This window comes from Molothrus aeneus, chromosome 4 (genome assembly GCF_037042795.1).
Source record: "Molothrus aeneus isolate 106 chromosome 4, BPBGC_Maene_1.0, whole genome shotgun sequence".
Lineage (NCBI taxonomy): Eukaryota > Metazoa > Chordata > Aves > Passeriformes > Icteridae > Molothrus > Molothrus aeneus.
This window is the reverse complement of record NC_089649.1, coordinates 26196180-26211135: the sequence shown is the minus strand read 5'-3', so window position 1 is coordinate 26211135 and position 14956 is coordinate 26196180. Positions and strand designations below refer to the sequence as shown.

Below are 14956 nucleotides of genomic sequence, written 5' to 3'. Positions count from 1 at the left end.
TGCCCTTTGACAAGACCCAGAAAACTAAAAGTTAAAATGGTTCCCACCAACACTGTTGACAGCACAAGCCAGTAACAGCCAGTTTAACCATGAACCAGAATCTCTGTCATCAGAAATTAAAAATACTGCAGTCACATACCCTGATGCTTGATGGTGAAAAACAAGACACACATACATTTGTCACTGGAATTGCTATGGAAACCTTTATCATGTACCAGGCACTGGGAAATTTCAGGCTGTTACTACATCACGTCCATGGACGTGCCACACAAAGGAAAACAAGATCTCATGAAAACAAATATCAATCATTAACACTTTGTCCATTTTTAATGCAGACTTGGACAGCTGCCAAAGAGAAAGGAGAAGCATCTGTGAGGCTGCTGTATGTCAAAGTCCCACACAGAGAGTGCTCATGTGTGCTGACATGAGAGACAAAGTATGTTGGGCTAGAGATGGGCCAGGGAGAGGATACTGCCCCAAAGAAGGAAACAGTTGGCTGGCTGAGACCAAGTCAAGCAAAACACCACCCTACCCCACACTTACAGTCTTTAATAGTTTCAGTTCAGCAAATTTTTTTTAAAGGATTGTTTTGTCTTCCTTCACCACGATATTTAAAGCATGGCTTCTAGTATTTACGTGAATCTTACCTCTAAACAACAAAAAAAAGTTTAAAATAGCCAGCCTTCTCTCTTTACCCAGATAGCACATGTCTTACAGAATTAACATTAGACTAGAAGCTAAACTTTGTTCTCTGACAAGCAGGAATACTTCTATTATTTAAAAAAGAGAAAGTACGGGCAGAATTTGGTTGTATAGATTTACTGCGAGAAGAACCCTTTATGGTTCAAGCTAATCTAAATACATATTTATATTCCAGATAAGAAAAGGCAGAGTTTTTTTGGGTCACTCAAGAGTCAGACTTTAATTTCAGCAAAAATATTAAAGATTTTATTACTTGCTCTTCTAAAGAAAAACACAGCTTACATGGTATTTAAAGTCGCTTTCTTTTTCACAGAAAACTAAAATCGTAAGAAGAGACTTTATTTTTTTAAAGATTGGGCTAGGAATTCTTTAGTTTGTTATCATGGTCTTTACTTTTCAGAGATGCAACAAAACCATAAGCTTTTTCGGGAAGGAAAAAAAAAAAGCTGCCTGTAACTGGTAATAAAGCTTGTTGTTACTTAAAATGGGAAAATATGAAGCAAAATTATATTCCGAAAAATTATCTTTATCTTGAGGAAAATAAGCAGTAAAAAAATTTAAATGATAGGAGGATGTGCCCAATAATTAGGTGTGTGTTAGGTGAATATAGTGTGTACTTTATAAAACCATAGTAAAAAAGAATAGGGGTTAATAAAACAGTGAGTATAGAAATGATTAGAATTTATCCCTGACCTTAGCATAGACTTGCATGGCTAGGACACCAGAAACTTCCTAAGTGCTTCTCCAATCAGCAAAACAATTTTGTTCTTTGAAGCCATGAAGACTTTACTTAGTAACCAAGCTGATCAATACTTTAAATTTTGAGTTTCTCAGGAACGCAGTTAAGACCAGGGAAATTGCAGACAATCATAATAGGCTGGAATTTCTGCATTACTTAATGACATGCCAAGGGGTTTTGATTTATTTTATCTGTATGGGAACGAATTCTGTTTTCTGTGGACACTTTTGATTTTTAAAAGTCTCGAGATTTTCAACCACAGCTTCCAATATTTAAAAAACTCTGCTTTTAATATTTTTAAAATGCTGTTTCACCAAGTTATCTGGATCTGACTTTCAATTTAAGGGGATAAACTTCTAAATCTACAGCCTGTCAGTAATTGCCCGAGACTCGCAGATGTCAACACTGGCTAGAAAGCAATTCAGCAGAAGGGTTATCTGGTTCAGTAGCTGCCTACAGTCAGAATCTGGAATTAGGAGGTACAAATGTGCACAGCTAGTGTCATGTGAGAGATTGCCTAGGTATCCAAGACAGCTGCCTGTGACTGACAGCTACAACCACAGCCCAGCACAGACTCCAGGCCGTACATAAAACAGCCAGTGGCTGAGGCCAGAGACACTGGATCAATTCACACAGCAGCAAATGCCTGAATGCAGACAATGTAACTGAGCCCAAGGAGTCTGCCATGAGCTGAACAGGTTTCTAGGTGCACTGAGTATTGATTTAACCTTCACTGACTGCCAGGAGGGCTCAGACACCTCCTAGGTCTACACCTACACAACACAACCTTCTGAGTTTAGGCATCTTAATGTAAAGCTGAACACAACTCTGTTTCATGCCCTTATGGCTTCCCCATCAGTGCTCCCAAAAGAATTATTCCTGGACTCAATCAGCCAGTCGAAATGACTGAGTACACACATATCCTCCTGACACAGTAAGAGCATCTTCAGCTGAAAAGGAGGAAAAGGCATTATTAAGAATAATGATACGTATTACTGAGAACAATGGTGATGACCCAGAGGTGAGCATTTCCACTGGAAGGAACTACTGAACTTCATATGTAAGAATTCTCTCTCAAAATATGGGGAACATTTTTAGAGGGCTTTTTTCTTTTTAGAGGGCTTTGGTTTGCACCTCACTTCTCTTACACCCTGATGAGATTTCTCTGCCTTTCTGCCCTTGAAACAGTGCTGAACGCTGCCATCTCCATGTGGTTCCTTGCCTACAGCTATCCCAGGGCATTTCATGTAGAGATGTGAGCTCCAAAGACTGAGCAGCTGTTTACAAGCATTAGGCAAGAGACACTATCTAAGCAACTGAAATGTGGGAGGTGAGAGTCCAAACCCAGAAGGAAAGGACACGGGTGGCAGCACAAGTTAACATCAACTGGAGGGCAGCCCACAGGCTCAAGAATCAGCCTCAGGTCCTCAACAGAGCTTGTTCAGAGCTACAGTGCCACACAGAATTACAGTCTCTCTCTTCATCAGCACAGAGCCTGAAGATACCTCTCTGTATAGTCCATACATCAAGAGCCTATTGTGAAACATAAGTGCCACGGGCAGTGGTCATCTGCAGTATCATATGGATTTCTTACACAATTCTGTTAAATGGAGCCTGGCACTGCAAGGATACTGTGCATTCAGGCCAAGTGGTTTAAGGGTTTGTAAATCAATATGTCTTTCAAAAGAAAATGATGTTTAGAAACCAAAAAATCTAAAATTAATGCTTGCGTCTCATAAGGAAAATCTTTAAAAAATTGCCAGTCAATATGGTGGTAAAGCTCTAACTTTCAATTATGATGCTGAAATATAAAAGACCCTCATAGAAATCCTGGTTTGGGCAACTAAATTGTGCTAAGACAGTTCCACAGACCAAAGCTTACTTCCCACAAAGCATATGGAGCATACAAAAAGCCTGAGTTTCTCAACTGATTTCCCTAAGTATGGCATTGGTACTGGCTTGGTAATTTATTTGTTTTTCATATTTCCTTGCTCTTCCATATTTTTATAGCACTCAAATAATTCACATTTCGTTTTTAAGATATGTAATGTTTCCTTTCTGCTGGTCTATTTCTTCCTTAGAACTGAAGTTAGGTCCCTAGATTTCCACGTCTTCAATTACAGCTCACAAGACAAAGTTCTACTATTCTTAAATAAAGCAGAACTAATTCAAAGCAGTGTATCTAATTAATCAAAACAGCTAGCAGTGCAATATTTAAAATAACTGAGGGCTGCCTGGATTATAGCAACATTATTAGCATGTGATTAATAAGCAGTTGAAGTATTACATTTGCTACACATTTGCTAAGTTATTTTATCTTGCTTTAAAGTTTGGTGGCAAAGTTTCAAGCCATAGTTAGGAGATTTGCTCTATTCAGTATTATGTTGTTAACCCCACCATCTGGTCAGACAGCTGAGGGAACTTAACCATATGTGGGGGGCATATTTCTCTCTTGGGAAATATTTTTCTTACAGAATTATGCAATGGTTATCAGTTTCTATCTTACTACAGTAGGATCAAAAAATAAAGTAAAATACTTCGTAGACAACCTGAGCTCAGTGGGCCTTGTATTTAACTGTTACTTATGTAAGAAAATAAGATAGCACTTACTTGAGGACCAGGCTGACCCTGAAAAAAAACAAGAAAAACAAAAGATTATGGAAAGTTATGACAAGGATGAACTCTTTAAATAGTAGAAAACAGTTACAATTCTCTCTAATAAGGAGCTAACGAAATATACAGTGACTGCATTGAAGTCAGATTTTGGACTCTTAAGCTGATATGGAATTTGAGTGTTTTAATTCAAACTGATGAACTTTCTTGCAACTAACTGATTCTAGAAATAAATTACAATAACATATCAAAACTGCATTTGAGAAACTTCTTATTTTAGATATCATTAACAATTTGGAAATGATAGGAGGACTTAATTAGCAGTTCTTAAGTGAGAAAGAAGCCAGAGGTGCTGAGTTGATTCAGAGCAGGTAATATGGGTTTTTTGCTCTTTCATTTCTTTATTATGACTCCCCTCCATACTTCAAGGAGATGCTAATTATTTACTATTACTGCTTGTTGAATGAACAAAGTCTCAAAACTGGAGGAGGACACTGCTGGACAAACAGCAATCTTTTTGCCATTGCTACAGGCACCATCATTTTAAGCGAGTATAAATCAGTATTTAAACCAGCAACTGTGGAAGTTCTGAGATGAGCTTTTGTCAGTCAATCCAAGAAGACAGCTGATACATTTCCTCTCTCTTATTTATCAACATCCCCTTTAGATCACTCCTGGACAAGTGGAGAGGCACCCTTTGCCCACTAAGTATTTCTTCTTGCTGCAAGCCCATAAAAACCAGAATTCCTATCCCTAATTTCCCTAAATATGAAAAGCCAATGAAAGTCATGAGTGCCTTTAACAGAAATTACTTGCATGAAGCAGAATTATTTTAGCAAACAATACAGTAGCTGGGACTATAAACAACATGACCCAGACAATGTAAGACAGAGAAAAATAATTACATATTTCTCCTTAGAGAATTCCTTTAAACGCCTAGGGCTACCTTAGCCTCTGGTGTTTTATGACAACTAAAATAATACTTCAGTTAAACTATGTTTCCTTTTGTTGACAGAAACTGAGCGTGGAGACTTCTTTTAAATCATATAAAACCACTTCAGCTGGAAGGTACTTTTACAGAGAGCTGAAACTTTTCTGTCTGAACCTCAGGAAATACTTTTTTACTGTTAACCAAGCATGGGACCATGGGAGATTGTGGTTTCCATTCTTGAAGACACTCAAATCCATCTAGACATGATCCTGGGCAAACTGCTCGAGACAGTTCTGCTTGAGCAGAGAGGTTACACCAGATGACCTCCAGAGATCCCTTCCAATTCAGCTTCAACCATCCTGTGATTCTGGGCAATTTTAGATGGGGTGGGAGGGAGAAGCATTTCAAATGGGAACCATTATCAACACAAAAAGCAAATGAAGAAATGCTTTTTATAGTAACTAATGAAACTTCTTGTGCCACACAATAAAATGGTATTTAAATTCACACCAAGGTTTTAAAATATTTTTTTTAAATATATGGAGTCACATTACAGAGAAATAATGGTAAAATACAGAATTATTGTGGCTATCTAATCTTTACACTGAATGCAGCATAAAGTATTCCTTATTGGGGATGCTGCAGTTTTCTATTCATTCCTTAGAACAAAACTGCACCATAGAGAATATAAAAAACCCAAACTTACTGGCTGAGGTTGGCAGTTCAAGTATTAGCTAAAACTTTCTGAGTTGGTGAGCTCGATGAAATTACACATCATGCTGGGTTAATGAATATGATTGAGACTCCTCAGCACTCATATATTACCTCAATCTTCCCCTCACAGCAGGTTTTAAGCTATTCTATGTTATACCTGATCTTAAAATCATCAGGAATTGCTTATGTATGCAGTACTGTGCAGCCAGTACAATAAAATCGTTTAAATTACCTAAACTGAAGTCTGTGCCTGCAAACTTTATACATAGAATTCAGACCACATTTGCTCACAACAGTATCTAAAGTTGCAATATATTTTGACCAAATCATTAAAGGCTGTCCCAACATATATATATATATATTAAAAAACCCCAAACTTAAATGAAGGTCTGAAATTACCAAAATGTTTCAACAAAGAGTTGATTTAAAGCCGTAGAAAGCAAATAAACCAAATATATGCATATTTATTTCAACAATGAGATATGAAAATTGACTTTCTTTCCTTCCTCTAAGACATAGAGGCTGCTAAGGGTCCACACGGTACATGTTATATGTATGATACAAGACAAATACACACATAACACAAACATATCCTGAACTGAATATGAGGTGAGGGTTGCAGTCATGCTCCCACAAAAGTGTTTTCTACTCTCAACAGAATCACTACTTTGCCTTCCTGGTACTGAGCATTTATAATTCTCTTATTTCAAGTCTCCAATACAGAAAAAGCTGGAAAATGAATTTTTATAGGACAACATTTTTTCAAGCAGACAGAAAACTCTATGAGATATTGGGGACTAAAATCACTGCATTACTCTTAGTTTATATATGCTGCCAATATTACAATTATCCTGCATTTAGCTATAAATGCAGATGCTGAATACAAAAGTACTCAAAAGCAGGATGATTTTAACCCCCTGGCTATTAGCTCCTTCAGCATGGAAGGAAATTTGCACTAGTGAAGGTAATTATTTTCTGGTTTTTACAATGGTTCCTAACCCTTCAATATTTTTGAGTAGTCTTATCTACTCCTTGCCCTACTATCCACTGCAATTACAGTAGAATTTTCCCTTCTCAAAAGTGATCCAGTAAATGACACTACCCAGAGGGTGCAACAAGCACTGAATTATGGAACTCATCAGCTCTTCTTACAAAGGTATGGGTAGATAAACATCACAACACTGACATTTTTAATTGTAAAGGGTTATTGTCACACAACAGCAATTCAAAGTGCAGGACACAAAAAAGGGGCTGTTAATTTTGCCATCTCTCCTTTTTGTATGTTGTGAAAGGGTCAGGCATAAAGCTCCTTGAGTTACTTTGGTGTTCATTAAAAAACCCTCTAACATGAATTCAATCTGATACCATAACTCATTGAGCAAGCTCAATCTCAATTTATCTGCTTGTGTTCCCAAAATGGCCCCAGGACTGTTGAATGATATCAGTCTGGTTCACTGCTGCATAAATCACCCCCAGTTCACATCCCTTGTGGATTAAAATGTTTTAGCTGTAAGTCTTTCTCTAAATTGTAGATAAACAATGGGGAGAAAACACTGTTCAAGATTGAAAAGTCAGCATTACTCTGATTTTTGTCTAATGAATATCTCTTTATTCAAATCTGTTACATACTCTAAAATTGATTCATTGATTCTAGCTACCAACTAATTGCAGTCTTTGCAGGCATTTAGGGATCAGTCCCACCACCACTGACTGGTTGGGTGCATTTTGGTGGCTGCTGCTTTGAACCCCAGACTCTTGCTCATATACTTGATTATCCCAACTGAATGCTGCTTTTTATTTATTTATTTATTTTAAATCTAAATTACTGCAGTGGGTATAGCTGCATAATATCTCATGGTTTCAGTAAAATCTCCAGAACCATTTTCCCTTCTATATTCCTATTTACTGGCTTAATACACTATTTGGAGGCAAACAAAGGGATTTGGTAACCTATTCTAATTGCCATGATGGAAGGTCTTCTACTGTTGTCAGTTAATCCCTTCCTAGAAATTGAAACCAATATTAGCTGCTGATACATAAATTATATTAAAGCAAAAAGAAAAAAAATCCACGGGGTAACTAAAGTCAACAGGCAAATTATCAATCCCCTAAAAGAGATAAAGAAAAAGCTTATTGACTGCATTTGCAAACAAGTTACTTTTACAGACAAGTTACTTAAAAGTAGAAAGAAACCTCAAAGAGTAAAGAAAGGAGAAAATGAAAGCTGACACTGCAAGTTAACAATTTGAGCTTGCAAAGGAAATGGAGCTTGTAGTAAGTAAAAGGATAGAAAATAGGTATCCAGGGTATCAGTGAAAAGGGGTGCCCTGGGAAGGGAGAAAAAAGAGGGAGTGAAAGCAAGAGAAAGTGCCAAAATTGGATTTTCACACCTTTGCCATGGTGCTAATCTTTAAAGAGCTGGGAACATAAACTTCAGGCTTGTACATCTAAACACAGAGCTATACAAATATACATACAAGTACGAATGCATTAATAAATGCACAGTATAAAATTAAATGTTATTTCTAACTTAATTCAAGCAGCACACCCCTAATGAATATCTGGAATATCATACAAATGCATTTATTATGCTACATGAGGCTGTCCGGATTGAATCAACCAACATAATCCAGGCACAGAAATTAAAACATAAGAATTTGTGAAAGAAGGAGGAGTCACAGAAATGTAGTCAGAAGTGATATCCTGCTGTTTGAAAGGTACCACCAAACTACCCTTGGACAGAGCACCCAAGGAGGAACATCTGCCTTCCAATCTAATTCAGACAGAAAAGGGTAAGTGAAGAGGAGAAGCAGGGCTGACCTCCATTTCCTTGCATAGGCATAAAAGACTGAAGTGGCTTTTCAGCAGCCTGTTAAAAATCCGTGCTACTGGATTGCTACTGCTATGCTAAGTTATGCTGAAGGAAGCCAGTATTTGACTAATATACATTTCAGCATAAGAAATTATAAAAAGCAAAGAGGGGAATATGTGAGAGACCTAAATTACACTGGTTTTGAACAAATCACCTACCAGCTTTCCATCCATACCAATCGGACCCTGGGATAATCAAAAGTCAAAACAAAATGGAACAGTTAAATCAGAGTAACACTGAAGATGAGGGGGAAAGAAAACAGACTTGGGGAATACTGTGGACTTTAGAAGATGAGTAACTGTGTCAGCAGCTAAATGCAATACATTTTGAGAATGAAGGCACAGAAAAGAAACAACAAAAGAAGCAGATCTAAGACAGGATTAATAAAAACAGCATGGTGGGAAGTAGGAGGCAATAGCTGATGTTTAACAAAAGACAGGTTCAACATGCAATGAAGGAATTGTTAGCCTGGCAAATCACAGTGGTCCAATATAATCAAACATATGAAATAATGCATCTTGCTTTATTATTTTATTTCTGTTATTTCTTTAAATAACAGAAAACAGCTACTTACTTTGCCCATTTATTTATGTGGTTGCAACATTAAATCTCATAACTACTCTGTATTTAAATTAATATTATAGAAATTATTGTTAATAAGAAACTTTAGCTCACACCATCTGCAGGGATACTAAAGATTTCCACGTACACCTTCTCTGAGGAGTCCTGTACCTTACCCCACTTTCTCTTCTTTTCCCTTGGGGAGCATGGAATGAGTAGGAATTCACAAGTTACTTATTTTTTTAAGAGTCAGAAGTTGGTTGCAGTTATATGAATGCAAATTATACAAAGGATTTAAAGTAGATGTATACTGCTATAACTGAGTAATTGGTCTTGTATCAACTGCCTGTTTAGGTGATCAGAAGATAGAGAAGAGGACTAAAGAAAGTTGGATTCATTTTAAATGTGATGTTTATTTGCTGTGTCTTCTGACAATGAGCAGTCAGGTTAACTTTCACTGGCAATGGAATAAGAGCAGGCAAAGAATGGCAGTTTTTTCTGTCCTTAAATTAATGTTTTAAGCTGAAATCATGAGCTCTCAGGTATTTGCCCTATGCAAATGGGACACTACTTTGTGTCTGCTGAAGAGAAACTTTCTCTTAAATGCATTCAGACTTTCCCCCTGGAGCTTCACAGGCACCCCTCTCCAGTCTGCCCCCCCTAAACATACAGCCCCTTAGGGCTGACTGCTCACACTGCCAGATTTGGATCACTGCTGCTGAGAAGAGCACATAATATTTGCTGGGTTTATGTTGATCTATTTTATCCTTGATGCATTTAGCCCCCTTCCTAAGCACTACTTTGGCTTGTGAGCTAACAACCAGTGTAAAAGTTTAGTCTAAATCAGGTCTGCAGGGGTTCTGGTGACTACTTCATCCAGGAGTGCATATTCATACCTTCTGCACTATGAGTAATAAATAATGATATGTACTACATGTAGGTAGACATATATAGAGCTAGTTCCATGAGCTATCAAGAAAACAATAACCACTATGAAAAACTGCTGCCATATCATCTAGTGAATTCCCTAAGTATCTGTCTTCTCCCACCCTAGATCCTGGACTATGCCAAAAATTCCAGACATACTTAACAAGAACAGGGCCATCAGCTGGATGCACACATTTTCAAGCTCATTATTTTTGGTACAGTATTGGCTTTGTAAGAAGCCCATGCACCAACCTACTTGTCAGATCCAATAATAAGTTACTGGGTCTGGGAAGCCCTGTGGGAACAAAATGCCCTACCTCACTTTCCCGCCAGCCCTCGCTGTGGTTTCCTGTCACATCATGAGTGGGTGACATGCTGAGAGTGTAAAACAGGTCATCACTCTCCTGGCTGTCTGCATGACCACTGCCTTGTTTATGTGCTGACATCCTAGGGAAGTTCACGACTGCTGGGACAACCTACACTATCTTCCAGATGTTATCTCTGAACAGTCCTTCCCTGGTAGCAAGGAAGAAGAAAGCAACACTATCCAGTGGATTAAAATGGTAGAGCTTTTATTATTATGTTTCCTCTGTGCCTCTTGATTCCACACATGCAGCACACATGTAACACTTACTAATTTTCTCATAATTATTTAGCAAATTTCTAAATATGGTTCTACACGCCCCAAAAATTAACGCATTTCCAAGTTATTAGTTATCCCAGATTTTTTCTAGCACTGAGTACTACAAGATATTTACCTAGTAATATTTACACACACAGTCTGCTGCAGGTACAGAAACAAAGAGTGAGGTAAACTCTGGCTAAGAATAACTTAACTTCTCAAAAACAAGCTAGAGATATTACCAGATAAAACACACAACAGCAAGGTTGTGGTAAGCATACAAAGTTCCTCTCAGGGCTTTGTGGGACAGCAGATAAGTTTAACTCTTAGGTCCTCTGCAAGCTTAGCCCAAAAGATGCAATTATTCTGATGATGAATGAATGCAGAAAAATGATTATGCAAGTATTTGTGGAAGGAAGATTAGTGGGTTAAACTGGCTTACAGGGACCATTCTTGCACCTGTATTAGTGCTTGTATTGTCAATATAAGCACTGTTTTTAGGCAATGTTTCTTTATCATAGGAAAAAAAATATTATTTGTGCTTCTTTACAATGACAGGTGTTTTAAAAGTACTATTGGAGTTTTGCCTGCTCTTTATCCATGCTACACAGCTCCTGTATTTGAATTAAAGGACTGTATGTAGCATCTCGAAGAGTCTCTGAAAGAAGATTCAGAAATTCCCAGCAGACTGCAGAGAAGCATCTGCTTCTCTACAGGAATGGAAAATAATAGGTATTTCTCCCATGACTCCATTTTTACCAGGGCTATTTGGTCTGACATCTCAAAATGTCTTCTGGGATTTGCTTTGTAGAATACAGGAAGAAAGCAAAACTGTCTTGAGACACACTGCCTTCCAGAAGAAAAAAATACTGTGAAACAGAATACTATTCCTTCATTATAAAAATACTGACTCTTTAACAGCCAAATGTGGCAATTTCCTTCTTTCCTCAACTACTTCTTTCTAGTGTTAGAAAGAGAGAGAAAGCACTTTTTAAAAAATATAAAAGATTAGAATGTCCACAAAACATATAGGCTCGATGACAAAGATGAGCTGAAATAGTACATGATGTTGCTTCAGGATGCACTGAGAAAAACCCTATATATGACAATATTTATTGAAATTCATTACAAGATTGCACTGGAATTCCAAGTAATTTTCTTGAGATAAGGAAAATTTAATTTTTTCATTAATTTTTAGAGAAAGAGTTCAAGCCAAAGTCTGTCTTTGACTTAAACCTGAATGTCTTCAGAGCCATGCTATGTAGATCAAACTACTTTCTATTACATAATTGCCACTACAGATTAGCAAGTAATTTTTGTCAAGAAGTACCAAATACATGGTCTTCCCTAACACAATCCCTGTAGTGCAGTTTAAAAAATTAGACAAGACAATGAATCATGAAGAACTGGATGAGTAGGTTTAGACAACACATGTACACTAAGTATTTTTTCACTTACTGCAGATAGTACAGATGGTACTAAAAGTGTTTCTTCTGGACTGTGCACTTCCCCTCTAGCTTTCCACTACCACTTTTAAATGTATGCTAGGGCTGGATGCAGCAGGTTTTGCTGGAACAGAGTTAAATTTCTTTGCAGCAGCTCACGTGGGGCTGTGTTTTGTACATCTGCTGAAAATGGCGTTGATAATCTAGAGATGTGTCAGTGAGTGCTGAGCAGTGCTTAGCAGATCAAGGCCTTTTCAGCCTCTCAGCCCACCCCAGCAGAGAGGGGACTGGAGGTGCACAAGGAGTTGAGAGGAGACACAGCTGGGACAGCTGATCCCAACTGATCCAAGGGATATTCCACACCACAGTGCATCATGCTCAGAGTATGAAGCTGGAGGTAGAAGGTAGAGAAGGAGGCACAAAAAGGAAGAAAGCTTAGACTCACAGTGATGGCCTTTGTCTCCCCAGATAACCACTAGGTGTGATGGACCTGTGCTGTCCCAGAGATAACAGAATGCCTGCTGCCCACGGGAAGCAGCGAGTTAATTCCTTGTTTTGCTTGGCTTGTGTGCACACCTTTTGCTTTAACTATTAAATTGTCCTTGCCTCAATCTACAGGTTTTCTCACTTTTAGTCTTCCAAATCTCTCCCCCATCCCACCAGGGGAGTTTGAGTGGCTATGTGGGTGCTGAGTTGCCAGCTGGGTTTAAACCATGGCACTATTTACTTACACTCTTACATGCATCTTTTTTTTCCCCCCAGAACCCTCAAAAGTTGTTTGTACAGTAGATTTCTTTTTTTCCAAGTAGTACCCAAGTATTTACTTAGCACTCAACTACCTGTCTAGTAACCCAATTATGGACAAAGACAACACATGAGAGGTAGGAGAGTATGAGTGGCATTTCAGGCTGGTTTTGCACAAAGTAGCTTCCACTCCTCAAGAATACTGAAAATAGGATGTCTCTCAAAGAAAAATATGTTTAGTGCTTCACTAAATCAGCTGTTTTCCATTTAACCAATATCTTTTTGCCTTTTTGTTACTCTGCAGGTAAAAATTTTAAGGATTTTGGGGTTTTTGTTAGAAAGTGACTATAAGCAAGGGCATCAGAAACCTTTGGAGAGTTTCTGTCAAATAGATGGCAAATGTCATTACTTAAAGCAGATTTAATGTGATAATAATTTCTTCAGAAATTTCTCACTGAAAAGGTAAGAAAATATATCAGATGTTGAAATTTACTGTGCAATAAAAGAATCCTCCAAGGAAAGAAAAAGAAGAAGGTATGGATTATCTTCTTACTCTTAACTTCTCCACTCATACTTCAGTGATCTTTTTCAATTAAGGAATACTCATCAGAACACTGAGTTGAGAGTCAGGAGAAATAATATGCAGAAAACAGATATGATTCCTTCTTTATAAGCTAAAAAACCACACCCTATATACAGGTGTATTTTTGTTTGATCTTTTGTTTGTTTTGATTTGGTTTATTCAGGTATCAGAAACCCATATCCTGACAAAATTATGTGACTAAATTTTTTCACATTTATAAATTATCTAGTATAAATGCAATTGTTAGATTGTTACTTGCAGGTGCCTGAAAATCTCACATGTTAGTACGCACACAAATGGAGATTCAGGAGAAAGCACACATCAGCTTCACAGCAGCTTTATGAACTGCATGCCAGTTACTATGTCAGACTGAGCTTAAAAATACCTGTGTGGCAGGGAAAAAAAAAGAGAATCTGTCCCAGGCTGCAGGTTTGCACATCATCCCATCTAAGCTCTGTGGAGAGCTTTGCCATTTTCAAAACACCCATTTCAGTTTTAGATAGAAGTCAAAAAAAACCCACCACTGTCAGGTTTCCTCATCATGGGATACTATTAAAATGATTCATTTCTTTCTTTCTTTCAAGGATGTATTTCTTTCTTTTTTCCCCTTTGTTTAATTACAGGCTTACCAAGGATGACTTTACTAGATTTAATACAGTATTCCTAGGAAGGATACATAATTCCTAGCAAATCTGATGAAATTCCTCTTTAGTGAAATTTTGCTTTTGAGCTATGTGAACAATGAGCACAGTTAAGATCATCAACAAGCTAAATCTCTTCTATTGATGAAACATTATTGCTTCTTTTTCAATGACTGAAAATAATTACTGTTGAGATCAGTGGGACACAACAGCCCAAGTACAGAAGTCACTTGCTCCATGTGTGGGAAAAGAAAAGTGCACTAAATCATCCTGCAACAAGTCTCTCTGCCCAGCAGTCAGGTAATTACTGAAAAAAACTCCAACCCAAACAAACAAACAAACAAAAAAAAATCCAGATCATTTGGGCAGGAGAAAAATTTAGTGTAAAAAGAAGAGACTAAAAGAGTACAAGAAAGATGAGCTGAACCTCTCTAAAACCCCTTTACTGCAAAAAGAAAAAATACTGACAATGACAAATGAAGCACTACAAGGCTCTTTCAACAAAGCCAATTTCAGAGTTTCCAGAATTCTTCCCTCAAGCAGTTTGTATCAGTTACTACCTGAGATATAAAATTCAGCTAGATGGATCATCACCTGGAGATTGCAAAGTATAACTGTGTTCTGAGGTAGAGATGTAGAGGTCTAAATGAAGTGAGTTTCTTTAAAAACAAAATCAACAGTGCTGCTTGATTTTCTTGACCAGAAATTTATGTATCTCCATCTTAACTACTAGAGGCTTGATCACCTTCAGCCTTCAGAAACACCTTGTTTACCCTAGACTCATTCAAAACACTGGTGCAAAATTAATCATCCAAGATCTGAACTACAAACCCTCCTGAAAACACCTCACTGATTTCATTCT

At 37.6% G+C, this 14956-nt stretch overlaps 1 protein-coding gene across 1 annotated transcript in view; it reads right to left on the bottom strand.

The window, feature by feature from the left end:
• Positions 1–14956, bottom strand: part of COL25A1 (collagen type XXV alpha 1 chain) — a 298323-nt gene that overhangs the window by 115994 nt on the left and 167373 nt on the right. The window contains exon 5 of the mRNA XM_066548131.1: positions 4052–4069. Within this exon, the coding sequence (XP_066404228.1) occupies positions 4052–4069 (18 nt within the window). The remainder of the gene's footprint in view (positions 1–4051; positions 4070–14956) is intronic.